The 19,305-nt window shown below is 39.4% G+C and overlaps 1 protein-coding gene across 1 annotated transcript; it reads right to left on the reverse strand.

Annotated features, from left to right (window-relative positions):
* Positions 1–986: 986 nt before the first annotated feature.
* LOC137287122 (angiopoietin-related protein 1-like) lies at positions 987–16,016 on the reverse strand. The gene is made up of 3 exons (XM_067819261.1): positions 14,983–16,016; positions 5,710–5,857; positions 987–2,256 (listed from the first exon to the last, which is right to left on the reverse strand). The coding sequence occupies exons 1-3, from the start codon at positions 15,626–15,628 to the stop codon at positions 1,776–1,778; spliced, it is 1,275 nt and encodes a 424-aa protein (XP_067675362.1). The 5' UTR covers positions 15,629–16,016; the 3' UTR covers positions 987–1,775.
* Between the last annotated feature and the right edge of the window lie 3,289 nt (positions 16,017–19,305).

Consider the following 19,305-nt stretch of genomic DNA (forward strand, 5'->3'; position numbering starts at 1 on the left):
TGACATTCATTGTTTTCACGAATATGCATGCAGAGTTCCTTAAATGCTTTATGTTTTGCTGTATCGAGTATTGTCCTCAGTTGGAAATGGCGTACCAGCATAGTAGAAAGCCTGACAATCATGATGGTATTCCACCCCTGCCGCTATATAGTCAAAGGTATTTCATATCCGGAGTTTGACAGCGTCCTCGCACTCGCCAGCTCGAGCATGTGCGTCAAAACCTTGTGTGACTTGATTGTACGATGACTGGGAATTTTTAAATCAGATTTTCCCTTTGCTATTTGCTTAGAAGAGTTGAGACAATGTGAAGCTTTCCTGAAAAATTCAGCTTTCTACTTTTTTTCCCAATGTTACCAACTGTTTGTGTCTAATGCCCCTGGCCTATCAGGAGGAGTGAATGACTGAGTTTAGTTTTACGCCGGCTTAGCAAAATTGCTGCAATATCAGAACAGGGGACACATGGAGCTTCACACAGAGCAATAATGTCGGGTCAGCGTTCTGTTATTGGTCTCAAAATGCATAGATTGCAACTTTTCATTTAAAACAGTCTGACATTGCAGAATCTACAGAACGGAACTACCAAACCGAAGGTGCTGTTACTTCACTGCCATAAGCTCAGCACACTGAATGTTTTTTTTGTTGTTGAGTGAACACTATTTCAGTTATATTACAGAATGTCGCCTGGCCCTGATGTATCGTCGAATCCTGCCACACCAAGGGGCCACAACTCTGCAGTCCTAATACAAGCGCCTTCTAAATACCAAGAACGTGAGTGAATGAGTTCTTCGGCGCTTTCAGCAATAGTCGGGGAATATCAAGGCGGGGGACACCAGAAATGGGTTTCACGCATTGACACCATTGAATCCAGGTTTTCGGCGTGACGAGCGAACGCATTAATCAACAAGCTCCCCCAACGCCCAGTACAGGAAAAAGAAGCATGAACAATTGCACATGACAACCAGAAAGAAAAACACAAACTGAATCTGTCGTATAAATAGCAACTTTAATTATTGCACTTGCATATTCAAGTTGATAATACATAACACAGTCCTATGCTTTGTCATATCAGAATTCAAGTAGTAGTCGATATCATATTGACCTGTGGCGGAGATCTATCACAAAGAATGTTATGGAATAGATAACACTATTGCTATATATTGTACACACACGATCACATAGCGTAATAACAATACTCCAACCAAGTTAGGGCACATTAAGGTGCTTAACCGTATCGCTGGCGATTACCAGAAACTTTTACAATCCTTATGGTGGCATATTGTAGGTGATTAGCTTTGTTTTCTTCAACAACGGTTCTGTATATTCAACGTTAGATCATCAACCGTGGATATTTACGGCCGCTTTGCAGCACCAGCTCCTTTAACGACACTGTCCGGAGAGATGGACAGTGCCTTGACCAATGATCACTCATACAACATCGCTGCAAAGCCATATTTCTCGTGCAATATGTACTCGTCAGCAAGAATCTACTCTGCTCATCTGTGTGATGAGCCCCGTAGGGTTCGCACAAGACGCTGCACGGAGAACGACTCATGTAATATCCTTGATTTACACATGACCTTTTTTCATTGTGAATACTGGTGAATATTGGTGAATACTGGTGATTGAACACGTTGTGTATACATAGCCGTCAGGTTGGAGCAATAAGTATTGATTAGATGAAGTTTAAGATGATCGCTAAAGAACAGTCATTTCATTTCAACAATCGTCCACTTGTTTTAAAAACAGTCTCAATGTTCAACCTCCTTGGTGTTAATTCATGGTGACGCGTTGAAGTCTTTCGGCCTCATTGATCTTGCCGGTTTCATCCTCATCAGGGAACTTCTCACGTAACGACCTCCCCATTTTGTACCTCCGAATACACCCTTAGTGGGATCCCTGTTCAGGTCGGATCCACATCGATCCAGCCAGAATCCAGATCGATAATGATTGGCACAGCTGTAATTGCGCCATGAGTCTCGATCATGGTCTCTAGCCGAGAACCCTCGACCTTTGTTGTGCCGAAGCCCATCTCGGGTGTTTCCGCTGGTCCTGTTCGTGTAATCGAGTCGATAGTCTTCGTCTTCACTGCCCACTTTGAAGCCTGAGTAGACGGCATAGTAGAACTTGCTTGATCGGCTCTCAAGGTCGATTCGGAGGTCAAAGGGCTCCACCATGGTCAGCTGGTGCATGATCTCAAGGCCAAGCCAGAACTCACCAGAGAAGTTGCCAAAGCCTTCAATGTAGTCTTCATAGCTCCTGCAACAGGGAGTGAGTGATTAACACTACACAGAGTGTGTGAGTGAGCAGATCGATGCTCATGATGTTGATCACTGGGTTGTTTGATTTAGACTAGGTTATGTAAACATCGCCGCCATACAGCTGGAATATTGTTAAACAAACGTGTTGGAATTCCGCAAACGAGGTAGAATACACACACACACACACACACACACACACACACACACACACACACACACACATATATATATATATATATATATATATATATACATACATATATATATAGAGAGAGATAGATAGATAGATGGATAGATAGATAGATAGATAGAAAGAGAGGATTAACCATAATAATATTAATAATGCGATTAAGCAGCATATAGTTATTCTGTGTGTAAATCCTTTCTCGTCGCTATATGGCTGAAATATTGTCGAGGTGACTTTAAATTGTAACTCACTCACTCACTAATAATGGGATCATACCATGTTTTAAAAACTACAGTATTAAACTGGCCAGTATGTGAACACATTTTGGAGAGCTTACCCGTTTGAGGAAGGAAAGTAAATAGTCATTAAACCATCTCATCCCACCGGGTACCCATTTAATACACATCATTAAAGGAGAAAGAAAAGGCTAGTCGGGCTAATATTCCCTGAACAGTGAAGATAACACTACTCCAAATCAAAATCCGTCGTTCAACAACCACTTTCGGTAGGGTGGGTAAAGACTGTATCATTTGACCGCTGTGATTGTGTGATTCTGTGTAAGACATTTTGCTGCTTAAATATTCATTCATCCAGTAATTTTAACGGACGATATTTGTTTTTATATAAAGTGCTGTATTTATTACACGATGACTTCTACCGAATGTGACCACAGGTATTTTCAAGCCGTTGACATTTTGTACGGAGCTGGGGTTGATCTGTTTAGCTTCTGGCATTAGGAAAAAGAGATGGCTGCTGTGGAGGTCATTTTGATGTTTTAAACAAACAGACAATGTACATGTAGCGGCTGTTTATAGTTTAGTTATTTCCAAGCATACCGAGGAAAAACATAAGGGATCACATGGAAGTTTTTTCCAGGTTTCTCCAAAAGCTTTGTATCGCATAGCTTGTGAAGAAACCTGGCAAAAAAATAAAGGCACACTTGTCTTTTCAAGTGATGCCTTACATTTTCCCTCAGTATATACATATATTTAATGTTACTAGAGAAGGCAATGAAAACACATTTTCTTTTATGTAATCTGAACCACAACTGATGTACGCATTTAGTCGCTAAGCGAAGAGGAGTTAACTCCCTTTTTACGTCGTTCCATCACCAGGCTCGTCTCCTCACTTGAAATATCTTGAGGCGTCCATATCGCATGCAGTACAGCGCACGCTGATACAAGCTGGCTGCTCGCTGAAAGGGTGCTCATTTCTTCAAATCAGTGTTGAATGCTGACTTATTAAGAACGGCGGTCTTTCAAGTGCTTGTGTGTATGTGCGCGCGCGTGCGTGTAAAAGAACGGAGGAAGCGCTTCAATTCAATGTCAGATTTGTTTTAGAACACATATGACTGTTTAGACAGAATCAGTTGTAACACTGGATTGTGTTTCTGTGGTGTGGTGGTATAGATGTTGCTGGTATATGATGGATAACATGTTACAGAGATATATTGTTGTTGTGTGACGTTACCCGCTACAAATCCTTTAATAATGTTGTGCAATGGTACTATTTGTCATGAGATTGTGCTGTTGTTGTGTGATTGTAATGTGCTTGTGACATATGGTTACATGTTACAGGAATATGTTGTAGCTGTGTGACATGATTACTTGTTACGAGGAAATGTGTTATAGGTATGTGATATGATTATTTGTAACGGGGATATATGTTATAGATATGTCATATGATTACTTATTACAGGGATATGTTATAGGTGTGTGATATAATTACTTGCTTCAGGGATATGCCATAGGTGTATGATGTGATTACGTGTTACAAGGATATGTGTTATAGGCGCGCGCGCGCGCGTGTGTGTGATATGATTACTTGTTACAGGGTTATGTAGAAGCTGTGTGATATGATTACTTGGTACAGGGATATGCTACATTGCATTGGGTGTTACAGTGTTGTTTTGTAGGTGCATGTTAGGATTATTTGCTAGAATATTTTTTACAATAGTGTGACGGGATTGCTAATAACAGGGATTCATTCGTCATTACAGTAACACCTTATTCCTTTGTGATACAGTTTATCATCGGAGAGATATACTGCTGTTTCCATGACGACCTTCTTTATCACGGCGACATAATATCAAAAGGTCAACCTCCTACCGTCAAAGAAAATCTAAGTCTGAGATAGTGTTGAGATTGATGTGGATATAAAACAAATTTAAACGGGCGATAGACCTGTGGCATTTATAAAGATAGAACGCAATTACAACTCAACAGATAATACAAGAAGATGTTACTTTGGCTCCAAGATTTGATAGATGAGTCAATAACACAGGGAACTGGTACTATAATGAATGTGTTATGAGTGTTTCCTAAGTGTGGGGGACTTGGTGCCCAAGAGCCTGGCACTGTGTCTGACGAAGACTGATCACCTCCTTTTCTGCTAATGTTCTACTTACCATTTTGGCACCACGGTCGTCAAACCTTGGGCCAATTTATCGATTAACAGGACATGACTTCTTCCTTAACGTGTCCTCTTATATGTGTTACATTAACAGTGGTCATAAATTTCAGTAAACATTCGTGCTTGAGCGTTGTGTTAATATATTTCACTTTGTTTATTGTAAATGCAGACTCGGCTGTAGCTTCCTAAATAGACACAATTGTGGTCGATTTTGTATAAAAGTATTTAACTGTAACTCTACGCAACTAGAACAGTCCTTAGTCAAGCAATTAAAGATTTTCCTTCAACGATGAAGAATCAGCAATGTTCAAAGTGTTCAGTAATTTAGGTTTGGCCAGCTGTTTTGAATCATGAAATATATGAATCTGTTCAAAATTGTTTCCTCAAATATATTTAGTGTCTTTTATCTTTAAACAGAATAATTACATTGTGGAAATATCATGACCTCCTGGTATAACTAATAAGGATCATTTAATAAATGTAGATTACGTTGATTGTGTAATTGTATGTGGTGTGTGGTTTTGAAAACTGTATGGATCATCCTTGTGAGTGAGTAATCTTTTACGCCGTTTTACGCTGAAATATCCCTTCCAACACTAGGCTACACTTTGAGCTACAGTCTACAAAGGAATGAGTGAGTGAGTTGAGTTTTATGTCTCTTTTAGCAATATTTTAGCAATATCAGGGCGGCGATACCAGAAATGGGCTTTAAACATTCGAACCCACGTGGGGAATCGAACCTAGGTGTTCGCCGTGACGAACGAACGCTTTTACCAAAGTGCTACCCCGTGACCAATCATGTGCACTGAAGAGATTTGGCTGATAGCTACAGCCGATGACGTCATGACTTACTTGTGGAAGTCTGTGTTACCGTCATACCGCCTTTGTAGGAGCGTCCATCCGTCTTGGCAGAACACCAGGGAGGTGTAGGCGCTGCTTTCTGGTTTGATCTGGTAGATCCCCCGCCGGGGGTTCCCTCGATCTAGAACATCCTGACAATCTGTTGAAAACAAAGCAGAGAGGTCATCACCATGTGTGCATATTTTGGCAGCATGTCGAAATATCGATTCCATTTGGCATTTGTGAAAAGCATATTCGACAAGGGGCGGTATGTTTACATTGTAACGTAAGCTTGGAATGATCCAGGAGGGATTAACCGCTGGAACCCACATATCGGTTTGGTCTGCTATGTCACCATGTGCTTTCCGTCTGGTGTCAACTTGTGTTAAATGTATAGCGCCCATGTTTATAAACCTCCTGATAAAGCAGTAAGCGCGGTTAGTCGTTTGTCAGATGACCGAATTCATGTATATTCCTATATCTAACCTTAACCTTTAATACAGAGTGAAACAGACAACAGGCCATATATAAAAGCAAGGGGTAACAGATAAACAATTATATGTTTGTAGACTAGTTTGGTTGTTTACGGCCGCACCCAGCAACATCCCACCTACGCAACTGAGATACAATAACATGTGTCTACCAAGTCAGCGAGCTTGACCATCCAATCTTGTGGCTGCCTCTAACGACAAGCATGGGTTACTGAAAATAAATTCTAACCAAGATATTCATGGATGTTCCTGGTACAGACCTCTTATTGTCATGGGTGAGTTTAGTTTTACGCCGCACTCAGCAATTTTACAGTTATATGGCGGAGGTATGTAAATAATCGAGTCTGGACCAGACAATCCAGTGATCAACATTATGAGCAGTTGGATACGATGACATGTGTCAACCAGGTCAGTGAGTCTGACCACCCGATCCCGTTACTCGCCTCTCACAACATGCGTGTGTTGTTCATGTCAAAGGTGTTAATTCTCAAGAGTTAATAGGCGCCTCTACACCATGCAGTTGAACCGTATCCGATATACAAACACCTTGTTCATATCAAATGGATCTGGCCATATCTAGGTCAGATCGAGCTTCCAGCCACACCTGGTTGACTTTAACACAGGTTACCAGTCTTCGAGGCTTCACAGACTGCATGCCGTGTAAGTTAGTCGGCATACACATGTAAAGCAGATGTTAAGGAATTTCGAATTCTGTTTTATATCCATGTACACGAGTCAAGAAATTAACTGGACATGGAATCTCTGTCTCAAGTAGTCTACGTTTATGACGAACACGCTTGTAACAAATTGACAGATACAACGTAATGGATTTTGCTCCGACCACTTGTACGTTTTATCGAATGCTTATAACGAACTACTGTTGTACCGAACTATTTTCGTCGCAACCCCATTTTACTAAATCTGTCTGTCTGCGTCTTACTAAACGCTGAATAGACTTCGGGCGGCGGGATAGCCTAGTGGTTAACGCGTTCGCTCGTCATGAAGTCTCGCGTTCGATTTTACACATGGTTAGAATGTGTGAAGCCCATTTCTGGTGTCCCCACTGTGATGCTGCAGGAATATTGCTAAAAAATGGCGTAAAACTAAACTCACTCACTCAAAGAATGGACTAGATGTTGCCTCTATGATATAGGAAGCTTTGGAAATTACATGTGTCATCATTGAAAGGGGTACCACTTTAAGATGACAATTCAGCCCTGTGTTTTAATACAATCAAACCTCGTTACACGAAGCATACCGAACCATCGAGAAAGAGACTATTTCGAGAAAGCCAATGTGATATTGCTTTTTTTTCATTTGACTATCATTAGACCGAAAAAATTAGGGTATTAAGTAGTCACTGTCAATTTATCTTTGTTTTGAGTGTATTTCGGCAGTATATGAAATATATGATTAGGGTTTGTAAGTAATAGAGTCTTGACCAGACAACCTGGGGGTGACATCATGAGCATCGTCAGATACAATGATATTCATCAACCATTCTGTTAGTACCTTTTATGACCAGAATGGACTGCTGAAGGCCAATTCAACCACAATCGTCTGATTAAATATTTTTGTTTATTGGTAAATGCCAACTAACTGCTCAATATTCGCGTTGTCATGGTAATGTGAGTGCTGTCCTGAGAGAAACAAATACGTATTTGAAAATTTCTACAAAATCAGGAATGCCACCCTCGGGGTCAATGCTTGTTTTGCAAAAATATAGTCATAAACATTTTTAATATGAAGTAATTCAAACCGGATGAAAAATATTCAGAATGAAATGGGGTCAAGGATCAGATCACCGACATGTATTGTTTTAAAACGGATAATTTTCGTCACTTTGTAAGGGTGTGACCAATTTGGTCCAAACGTTTTCCATTCTAAAACTTCAGTTCTTGAGAAGGTAAATATACGGCTGAAAACGAATCGCTTGCAGATGGTTAACAGGTGGATTTTTTATCATCTTAGTGCAAACCCACGTTAAATATTGTCTAGATCTGCATTTGAATACAGAGAATAGGATAGGAACGTTACGGGGGAGAGGTTGTGAAGGAAGTGTGGGGCGAAGGTGGCTGTTGCCGGGGTCGATGGGTGAGGACTGACCTGAAATGGATCGTTAAGCTCTTTGACTGTTTTGTTTTGCTGGTGACACAGGAGGGCATCTCATGGGGCGCACTGACCTTTGTGTTTAATCTGCTCATTCGATATGATGATAACGATGGTTGTAACGATGACAAAATGGTAATGATGTTGATAAGGATGACTGCTAAAGAAAATTTTCAGCGAAACAATGATGACAAGAATGCTGATGGAAATGGCGAGAACTATCTTGAAAATTCAAAGATGATGAACATAACAATGACGAAAACAGCGACAGCGATAGCGAGAGATGATAATGGTGATGGCGCCTCCGACGATGATGGTGGTAATGGCATTGATGATGATGATGATGATGATGATGATGATGATGATGGCGACGATGATGATGGTAATGGCAATGATGATGATGATGATGATGATGATAATGATGATGATGATGATGTTGCATTAAAACACGAAACATCTTTACTTCTTCTAAGAATTATATTCCCCCGTTGAATATTTTACCTTTTATATAATAATAATTACAATAACAGGAAAAGTGGGGACAATTAAAAGAAATCCATCACGGTCAACAAAAGAGATAGCTTACACAAATTTTACAGACATCATTTTAGTATAAAAACAATTATAATATTTGCAGTCACGTCAAACAAAGTATTACGGCCATGTAGTACAAGCAGGTGGTAACAGACTGGCATCAAGTTTAGCTGGCATTTCCTTTGTACATCTGTACATGATAAACTGATTTGATTAACCACCTATCCCCGAAAGAGGCACCTCGTTTCTATTATTGCACCATTCGGATGGTCGGACAAGGAACGGGTTTCACCATGCCTAATTCATATGCCGACTTCACGGAATCTATTTCTGGCGCAAATGCTTCAGCGAATGTAAATGAGAATTGACAAGCTAAGAACTTCCCCTGGGGTGTAAACCACGAGTCTGTACTTCCGCTCTGAGGGGTGAGACAAGGAACAGCGGAGGCAAGCGGGGAATGGTGTTTAACCTGGGGAAATACCTCAGAAGCGGTCGTAAAAGTGGTGTTGGGTTGCTGTGAGTTTGTTACTCTTGTAATGCACACCGAGATGCCATTATATACACACAGGATGTAACACTCGAACATTCGGATATTGTGTTATCAGGGTATTGTGTAACATTGTTACAAACGTGATAGCTGGTATTGTACAAGAATGCATACAATTGTCTTGGCATTGCATTCAGTATTAGTAAGCATAACATTTCTGTAATAAAACCTGCTATACCTGTTACAGTTTTATGAGCAAACAATCATTTTCGCAAAAAGCGTTTTTGTGACGGTTGTACTAGAATGCACACTATTGTTGAAGTAACGCATGCATTATTTAAGTTGCATGCACAACGATCACTGCATGCATTAACCTTATTTGCTACAGCTTCACTTGCATGGCAACACTGTTGCAGACGTGTATGCACGTGTAATCTGTTTCAGGCTTATTGTATGCTAAGCACTGTTGTGAGATTACATGCATGTTTTACTTGTCGGAGAATTTCATGAATGTTTCATAGTGTTTTATCATTGCGTATATACCTTATTGGTATACATTTTCATGCATGTTACGCATGCATGTTGTAGCAGTGTACTGCGTTACCTCACTACCAGCTACACATTTCCATACCTCACAGCATTGCGTAGCATTACATAAATTATCTATTTGTCACAGTCTTACTAAATTTAGAGTGTATTTATAAAATTGTTGTTATGCCCATTACTGACTATGACTGTACTTGCATTCCTAACAGTGTTGTAGTACTGCATGCGTGTGTAATTTGTTTCGACTTTGCTTGGACGCAATGGTGTAAAATTGCATACATGTTTTTTTTGGTATTTATTTTTGTAACGGATTTTCGTATAGAGTATTCTTAAAGCTTTGAATGTCGAACATTGCAGTAGTATGCATGCACATTTGTTTTTTGTAAGCATACATGTTATTAGTGTTTTATTATTGCATTTACCTATTATTTTCATACATTTGCATACATGTTTTAGCGCTGTCGTATCACGCAAGCACGTGCTTCTTCACTTTGGGTGTACAAACCTCAAGACATTTTGTAGTACTATCACATAGATGTATCTGTGGGTTACAACTTAAGTTCGGTTAAGCACCGGAGCAGCACCCCATGACTCATAAAATCTCTGGCGATTGCATAGATATATTAGAGTTTGAATAGATAGATCATGATTATCATGATGGTTGGTGTGTCTGTGTGTCTGTGTGTGTGTTGCGGGGGGTGGGGGTTGGGTGTAGGGGGTGTGGTGGTGTTATAAACTTATTATTTCATCCCACAATGTTGCATAATGTAGATGCGAAGACAAACAGTTAAATATAGGAATAGATGAATATATAAACCGAGGGGAAAAAATAAGGGATCACGTGAAAGCAAAAGCGTTCCTTTGTTTTCTTCAAGGTTTCTATACAAGCCTTTTATCGCACAATTTGTGAGGAAACCGGGGACAAAATAGAGGAACACACAGAAGGCTACACAAACCTATGCGTTTATACTGGGTCATGGATAAATGATTGTCATCATAATTATTAACGAACTTGATGCTGAAATGAAAGCTTTCCTGCAATATATAAACACTGATATATAACTGGCACTTAATAGACGCATAGCCGATGTCGGAATAACCGTGAGAGAAAAGATAAAGACGGCACAGGTTAATGAATCAATAATTTTGTTAACACTTGCTTCTCGACCACTTGCCTGTTCCTTTCCCTGTACACCCCCTCGTAACAAAAAGAGAACTGTATATTTTAATGATAGTATGTTAAATAACCTTTTTTTTATTTTTAGGAGATAAATTCTGCAAGAACCGCACATACCTGGCCTTGGCTTGACAATGGTCACCGTTTCACTGAGTATTTTATGCTTAGTAGTTTCTGAGACAGATTGCAATTCATCTGTAGATGGATAGATCGATGGACGGATGGACAAATCCAGATACATACTAACTGGAGCATGACCCCATGATGAATGTATTCAAATGTGTCGAAAGGATTTAAAAAATTAAAACACACCAGCGAAGCAAGCAAGTGCAGACACATGAACACACAAACATACAGACAAAATCGTGAAGTGTTCAAAAAGGAAATCGCCAACTCCACAATTTCGAGTAAAGTGTGGCAACAATTCTATATAATCAGCCGAACATGGGGCAAACCTCCACATTTATGCGGTAAGAAATGTTATTGTTAGGGACTATAATGGATTAAAGATGTAAACAAATGGAGAGAAATTCCGGAATTTGGGTCCTGGGCTTAGTTTTAGGTAATATGCATGCAGTTGGTTGCAGGTTGAGCTGAAGTGGCGTTGTTTCTAGCGGACTACAATTTGTGACTCAAGCGGGAAAACGTATTGACAGTAAAATGATTTGAACATACCATAGAACTTATAAAACATACATCACCAAACGTAGGAGTTTGTGTTTAGAAAACACACTCGTAGAACGAGTTGATAATATTTTGTTGCAAAACCTGTTTTTAAGGCATTCCCACTGCGTACAGATATAAACTGTCATCGACGTCAACTGTAATCTGACATAAAACGATCATTGTTATTTAGGAAACAGGCGCACACTGCAAATTTTGGAATATTCAGGCAAGAATTAATGAATTACTCTTCAGCAACCTTTTTCTTTCTAAAGAGGTGACATGTCGATATCTGGTGGCCAAGATCGGTGATACACATAATCGTATCCCAAAACCATGGGCGGATGGTCATCATGCCAATCACTAGATTCTTTGGTGCAGACGCCCAAAGTCAAAGACTAACATCATGTAATTGCTATATTGTTTATCGTGGCGTTTAACAACAAACAGAACAACCATGAAATACCAAAGTTTATTTTAGGGTACAGGCGTCCAGCATGATGTAAAAACAAAGTTAAACTGTTATTGAAAGTATGGATATCCTCCATAATATTTCGTCAAGCACCTACAGTTATTATGAGTACTAACACCTACAGTTATTGTGGGTACGAGGTGCATTGGAATCTAATATCAAACATCTAAATTTATTATGGGTACAAGGTTCAATATAATCTAATATCAAACACCAACATTTATTATGGGAACAGGAGTCCAATATAATCTAATATCGAACACCTACAGTTATTGTGGGTACAAGATTCAATGTAATCTAACATCAAACACCTACAAGTTATTGTGGGTACAAGGTTCAATATAATCTAATATCAAACACCTACATCTATTATGGGAACAGGAGTCCAATATATTCTAACATGAAACACCTACAATTTTTTTGTGGATACGAGACATAAAATTTAATCGAATGTCAAACAACACCAGTTATTAACGGTAAGGATGCCCAATGTAATCGAATATCGACCACCACTGGATAATGGGTGTATCATCACAGCCTATGTGATTTCCTAGCAAATACCAAAATCTTACCTCTGACTCTCTCCTCACTGTGTCAATCCTGCAATACTCTTTTGCAAGACTTCATATCAATAAATTTGTATATTTAAATGCACATACAGGTAAATATCAGTAGATTTCAACTGACATGAAATTGAATGCATGACAATTGCCCGTAAATATTTGCAAATTTAGACTTGTTTGTGTTTCGCCTTGTATAGTCACTTGCATTCCACAATTACTGAATGCAGCTTGAATGTGAAACCTCCACAGACCAAAACATGAAGTCTCTTGTCTCATTGCTCGCTAGCTGTACAATGGGAATTATGGTATCAGTTTCATTGTTTAATGAAATTTGTAATTTCGATTTTAAACTTAATGTCAACAGACTGACACAGACACATACACAGACACACGCATCTATGTCATCATTGGCATAATCTAATTTTGATGGAGCTGTGAGATCAAATGAAACCTTCACGTTATTTGTCAACGTGGCATCATCTACGACCATGGTGTATGGCCCGTATAGGTTCAAGTGCCTGTTGCTAAGTATTGCAGTGGGTTATAATTTTTTTTAGTGTTTTAATATAAGGCAGAAACAGCACCATTTCCGATGGAATAATGTTTAGGAACATAAACAAAGTGTAATAGTGAATTAGATAAATATGGTTTTAATACATTAAATAGCTTTTACAGTGAGTAATGTCAGTTTTAAAGATATTTCAATTTAATGTTAATCCGAAAGTCAATGGAGTTGTTTACGGGTACCTCGACAAAAAATTCTGGGATATTGGGTAACGTAAATTTACTATATATCTTCATCATGCACAATAAGATTCCATCTTCTTGTACCAGGACAGATTCATCCCCCAAATACATCGATCTGACACTTTGGAGAATACAGAGTGAAATATATGGTATGCCAATGTCACACGACAATCTGTCTGTTTTATCTGTCTAAACTACAAGACTTAGCCCTGCCAGTTTGAGAGAGGAGCTAGATGGAAAATAATTACACTGTGAAAACGTGTTACGTGTGAACGGTAGTAAATATAGTCCCCAAATGTAAGCACAGATAATAAGATAATCTGAAATAATTTAAGCAGTAAACCTCTTTCCACATCATCAAGAATTCATTGCAAAAAGCAGAGCTGGCTACATTATGAGCGGTTTTACGTCACTTTGGGCAGAATACAGAGTGAAATATAACGACTGTCAATGTCATATGACAATCTGTCTCGTTTATCTGCTGAAACCACAAGGCATGACCCTGTTACATTGAAGGAGGAGCTAGGTGTAAAATAACTGACCTATCAAACCATGCCATCTGTGAACGGCAGTAAATATGGTCCATAAATGTAAGCACATCTAAGGAGGAGCTAGGTGTAACATAACTGACCTACCAAACCATGCCATCTGTGAACGGCAGTAAATATGGTCCATAAATGTAAGCGCATCTAAGGAGGAGCTAGGTGTAACATAACTGACCTACCAAACCATGCCATCTGTGAACGGCAGTAAATATGGTCCATAAATGTAAGCACATCTAAGGAGGAGCTAGGTGTAACATAACTGACCTATCAAGCCATGCCATCTGTGAAAGGCAGTAAATATGGTCCATAAATGTAAGCGCATCTAAGGAGGAGCTAGGTGTAAAATAACTGACCTATCAAACCATGCCATCTGTGAACGGCAGTAAATATGGTCCATAAATGTAAGCACATCTAATAAGCGAAACATTTAAAAATCTAATCTCACCCAATAAACAGCAAAAGATCAAAGCCTCCATGTCCAGATTAAATTAAAAAAAGCAACAAAGCTCTTTCCACATCAACAAGAAATCTTTGCTCAAAGCAGAGCCGATTATGCAAACCCGGCTAGATTATGAGTGAGTGAGGGAGTAAGGTATTAAGCCACTTTTAGCAGTATCCTGTTAAACACAAAAGTTGGGCTTCATACTCTTTACCCGTGTGAGGAATCGAACCTGGGTCATCAGTATGACGAGCGAACGCTTTACATATTAGTCTACAGAAATGCCTCAGGGTCTACATTTTCGAAGCCCTCTTAGCGCTAAGATAGTCGTAAGTTATTGTTAATGTATGGCACTTACGACAATCTTAGCACTAAGAGAGCTTCGAAAATCTGGGCCCAGGTCTATCATGAACATGTGTTTATGAATCTGTGAAAAATTGTAAATATATCATATATCATGTTCACTTATCAGTCACTTACGTTTAAATACGCATACTTTCGCATCTAATTACCTTTGAATGTATCCGTTGATCTTGGTGCATCATCAGAAAAGGCAATGCTGGTGGGACTGTTTAGAACACTTAGTCCGGGGAATCGTAGACTATTTTTCCAATTTTGAGACTCCTCATCCACCTTTTCCACAAGTTCGCGCAATTCTTCTAACTGTTTCTCAATCTTGTCCAAACGGTCATTCATTTGTTCCTTGTCCGAAGTGGACGTCTGAACATAGTTGTTGAGACTGTTGATGGAATATTCAATATTGGCTGGACACCCGCAACTGTCCAGCCCACCACTGGGGACAGGGGATTGGGTAGTGAAGGGTGGTTCAGTGGGTGGGGGTAGCAATCCCTGGGTAGTGTACACCACCCTCTCTCTCGACCGCTGACGCTCTCTCTCTCTCCTTTCTATTTCCCTCTCTCGTTCCCTTCTCTCAATTTCTCTTTGCCTCTCCCTCTCTCTCCTGCTATTGTCCCTTCCTCTAGTCCGACTGCTTGTACGATGTCGATCTGGTCGTGGACGTCGTGCCCTGGGAGCTGGTGTCAGTCCGTCGTCGATGTCATCGTATTCATTATAATCCCTCTGCTGCAAGCTGAGCTGTACGCAAACGAGAAGCAGAACACATATTACCAGTATATTTCGAAGTATATGAATTTCCATCCTTCCAGGCCAATATCCAGACGGTAAGTGGAGCAGATGTTGAATAGACAGGCGTTGGTCGTATTGGGGGAAACGGCAATGAAAGATCGCCACGAATCCCAATCTGCACAAACAATGGGATGTCAAAAAACGCCGGCCACAAGCGAATCGGGCCTTTGAAAGTTTAGTGACGATGGATTCTCTTAAAGGCCATTGGTCTGTCGGCCCTAGTAGGCATCCACTTAAAAACGTCTGTACGCGTCAAAATGGTCTGGAGAAGCTTGCCTTCAAATACAAAGAAACCCGTAGGTTTGGTCTCTCTGTGACCAACAGGCAGGGAACGGTCCACGTTGTAGCATTTGCTTAAGGGATGTGTTGTAATGTTTTACACAATGATACCAGTCTGGTTCTGATACAATAACGTATCACGTGACTTTGGCTCGTGGCGGAAAATGTCAACAAGCTGACTTCAGCATGAAGCAGAAAACGGGGGAAAGACTGGCTGTGCTTTTTTTGTCTTTCGTTCCTCACAACGCGACACCGGGATGTGCTCATGCTACAATCTATTTTAATTCGGTTAAAAAAGTTAAATAACACCGTAACCTTTCATCGGTATATGTCTGCTGTGAAACATTCCTTTTCATGTTGCAAAATGAAATGAAAATGCCGAATATACAATGGCAGATTTGATGTGTAAAGTGGAGTTGTTTGAAACTCTTTGTGACTCATAAACAGGGACTCAATACTTTCTCTTCCATAAGAAATCTCCGCTAAAAGCAAAATCTAATTCTGGCTTTATTATAAGGATATGTTAATGAATCACTATTAAATACTGGTGGTAAGAACTGGTCGCATAAGGGTGAACAATTGTTCACCTGAACAAATACGAAAACATATGGTACAAGTCCAAAACAGCAAATGTTCAAGGGAGTCTTAGTGGAGGTATTTGTTTCCATAATGCTATAGTGGATTAGAAACATGGCGGCCTTCCAGATTCACAGCTTGCATCCAATGCAAAGAGACAAACATAGATGCCAAATTCTTTATCATGAGGAACACAACGCCTCGGATTATGTCCTCCCTTCTTCATCAGATGAATGCATGGTATGAGGCAGAGAGCATGTATATGTGAGAATAGCACAAGTAATTAAACAACAAATATGCAGGATAAACAAAGGAGACACATTTAACTGGCGTCGATGTGTGATTGGCAAAGGACAAATGGATGCTAGCACTTCACAATTAATTAGCGCTGAATAGAAGAAAATCGTAAAATAGTGTTGATAGGTGATGACCAGTGGACAGAACTGACCATCCTCAGTAAAACAGATTCAGATTCAGTTTTAAAGGTTTTCAAAGGGCAATAAATATGCAGCGGTTCATTTTTTTACTCTAAGAAAGTAACTTGTTCTGACTAATTTTCATCTTGCCCTGATTTTTATGATCAACATGGCATTTGTTAATGGACTATTAATAGAAAAGTGATCAAAAGCAAAGAAAGATAACCCTACTTATTATCATTGCGAAATTCAATAGCTACATTTTGAGCAGATATGAAATGAAATCCAAGTTTATTTGCAGTTTGAAACCGTAACCGTAAGAAAGTAAGACGCCATAGTTTAATTGTCCATAACGAAAACTGACTTATCCCGGGCGTCGTGCGATGGGATTTTTGAACCTCCTATATGCGAAATTAGTACGACTGAGCAATGAAAAGTGATGACACCCGGTTGAAATGTGTAGCATGTTCGGGTATCCTGGTACCACCTGTCATTCATACAATTTACATACAAAATATATATTCCCCTCCGTCTCCAGGACTAGGGTTGACTGTCCTGGGTGTCCAGCCAATATTGCATATTCCACCAACAGTTTCTTCTAAGCATAAGACGCCCACCTCGGGCAAAACACTACCACCTGGTGTATTCATGTATAAGGCAATACTGCTTTAGGTTACGGGATGAAACAGTGTATGTTTATACAGTTTTCCATGGATGAAATCTGTGTACTTATTTGGCTATTCGATCAAACCTTTTTAGAGATTTAGCTTGATTGTATCTATGCAATGACGATTCCTTGTTCCGAAATCTTTCGTCTAGATTAGATGTTGCTCTTGCTAGAATTCCACAAACTTCGCTTATAACGAACCACCGAATTTACCAAAAAGAGTCTTAGCGCCAAACATTTGATATCTCTTATTCTTGATAACACAGGGAAGTTATGCACAATAATACGGGTGCCATCAGGGTGCTAGGGATGGAAAACACATCTGCTGGTGACCATGTTGACACAGAAGTACATTTTTTGCATTGCAAAAACGAAGGTGGGATATGGTGAAGGTACATCCAATTTTAGTTCGGTATATCCGTAGTTTGTTATATGCATTAGGACGATACACCAAGGGACAGGGACCAAAGAAAAACACAGTCGATACATTCGTCAGTTCATTAGCATGTTTGTTGTAAACGAAATTTGATATACTCTGTTGACACCATATCAAAGTTTCATAATTACATATAGACGTGTTAAAGCTAATTAGACTTTATAAAATTAAAAGCAGCACATGCGCGCGTCTGCAAGAACTATGTGCATATCATATAAATCAAGAAAGTATAAATTTTTATATATCAAGTCATTAAGAGTTTTATTCACAAATATTGTTGGTATAATGACCCTCCATCTTTAACAGATAAAATAACAACGCACTTCTTCTATTTCCTTGTCTTACCCCAAGCTTCATGTCAGTATTGATACTCAGGCGTCTCTGTCTTCGGATATATCACAACGCTTTTTCTCGTTAAGCTGCTTTTTTGGCATACATTGTTCATCCATTTCAAAAGTCTTGCCAGTAATGAAGTGTTCAGTGCTCTGAAAAGGGCGCTCCGTTAAAGGAGCACTCTCTCGTCCACGTATACATATAAAGCAGAATGATCACTTTGCCTTTCACTTTGATCACAACAGACATTACAAGAAGTACCTACTCATACTATGGAAATGAACGGGGTTACCGTTGTTGATTGGTCTGTTAAATCTGTTAAATGGGACTTGATCACGGTCATTTAGCTGCACTGAAAAGACTTCTTGATACTTATATAATTTCCTGAATGTCAAAATTGAAAGGTACATCAGTGGGTTTGTTGTTTTTTTCCGAAAGCGATAATACATAAATTTAAAATTAAGTTTGAAAGAAATGTTTAATATTACTGGGTACATTTACAACGGAAACATATATCGGACTCCATTGTTTCATGACGGTATAGCGCTAAACCGTGACATCATTTGTGAGCCACAGCTGTGAGGGTTCACATGGACTATTCTACTGAAGAATCATTGTTGATACATGGTTCTAACAATGTTGAAATCATTACATTTATTTGCTAGACCTTGTGTAACTGAGTACTCCTTCTAAAATTAAATAATGTTTATTCCGAATAACATGAGACACACAACGAAACCTTCTAATCTGAACACATAGCAACCACCTCCAGAATAACGCTGAGCACCACTAACAAATAAAGCTTTCGATGGCGTTAAAATATATCGCTTTTATTTAGTGCCACTGAATCACAAACCTACTGAAGTCGTTAAATGTACATTCAGTAATGAAGAAGTGGTTCTTTAATCAGTAATGCGGAAGCACGTGCAGTAGATGAAATCCGAATCAAGTGAAGCCATACAACCATCCCGAGAGACAATGT

The sequence above is a fragment of the Haliotis asinina genome, chromosome 6, assembly GCF_037392515.1.
Source record: "Haliotis asinina isolate JCU_RB_2024 chromosome 6, JCU_Hal_asi_v2, whole genome shotgun sequence".
Taxonomy (NCBI): Eukaryota; Metazoa; Mollusca; class Gastropoda; order Lepetellida; family Haliotidae; genus Haliotis; species Haliotis asinina.

Bases quoted from the DNA above. Each gene is read 5' to 3' on its own strand.
- LOC137287122 (XM_067819261.1), bottom strand. From the start codon at position 15,628: ATGGAAATTCATATACTTCGAAATATACTGGTAATATGTGTTCTGCTT. The intron at 5,858-14,982 runs GTAATTAGATGC...TGTTTTCAACAG, and splicing joins ATCAACGGATACATTCAAAG to ATTGTCAGGATGTTCTAGAT. The intron at 2,257-5,709 runs GTAAGTCATGAC...TCCCTGTTGCAG, and splicing joins GGTAACACAGACTTCCACAA to GAGCTATGAAGACTACATTG.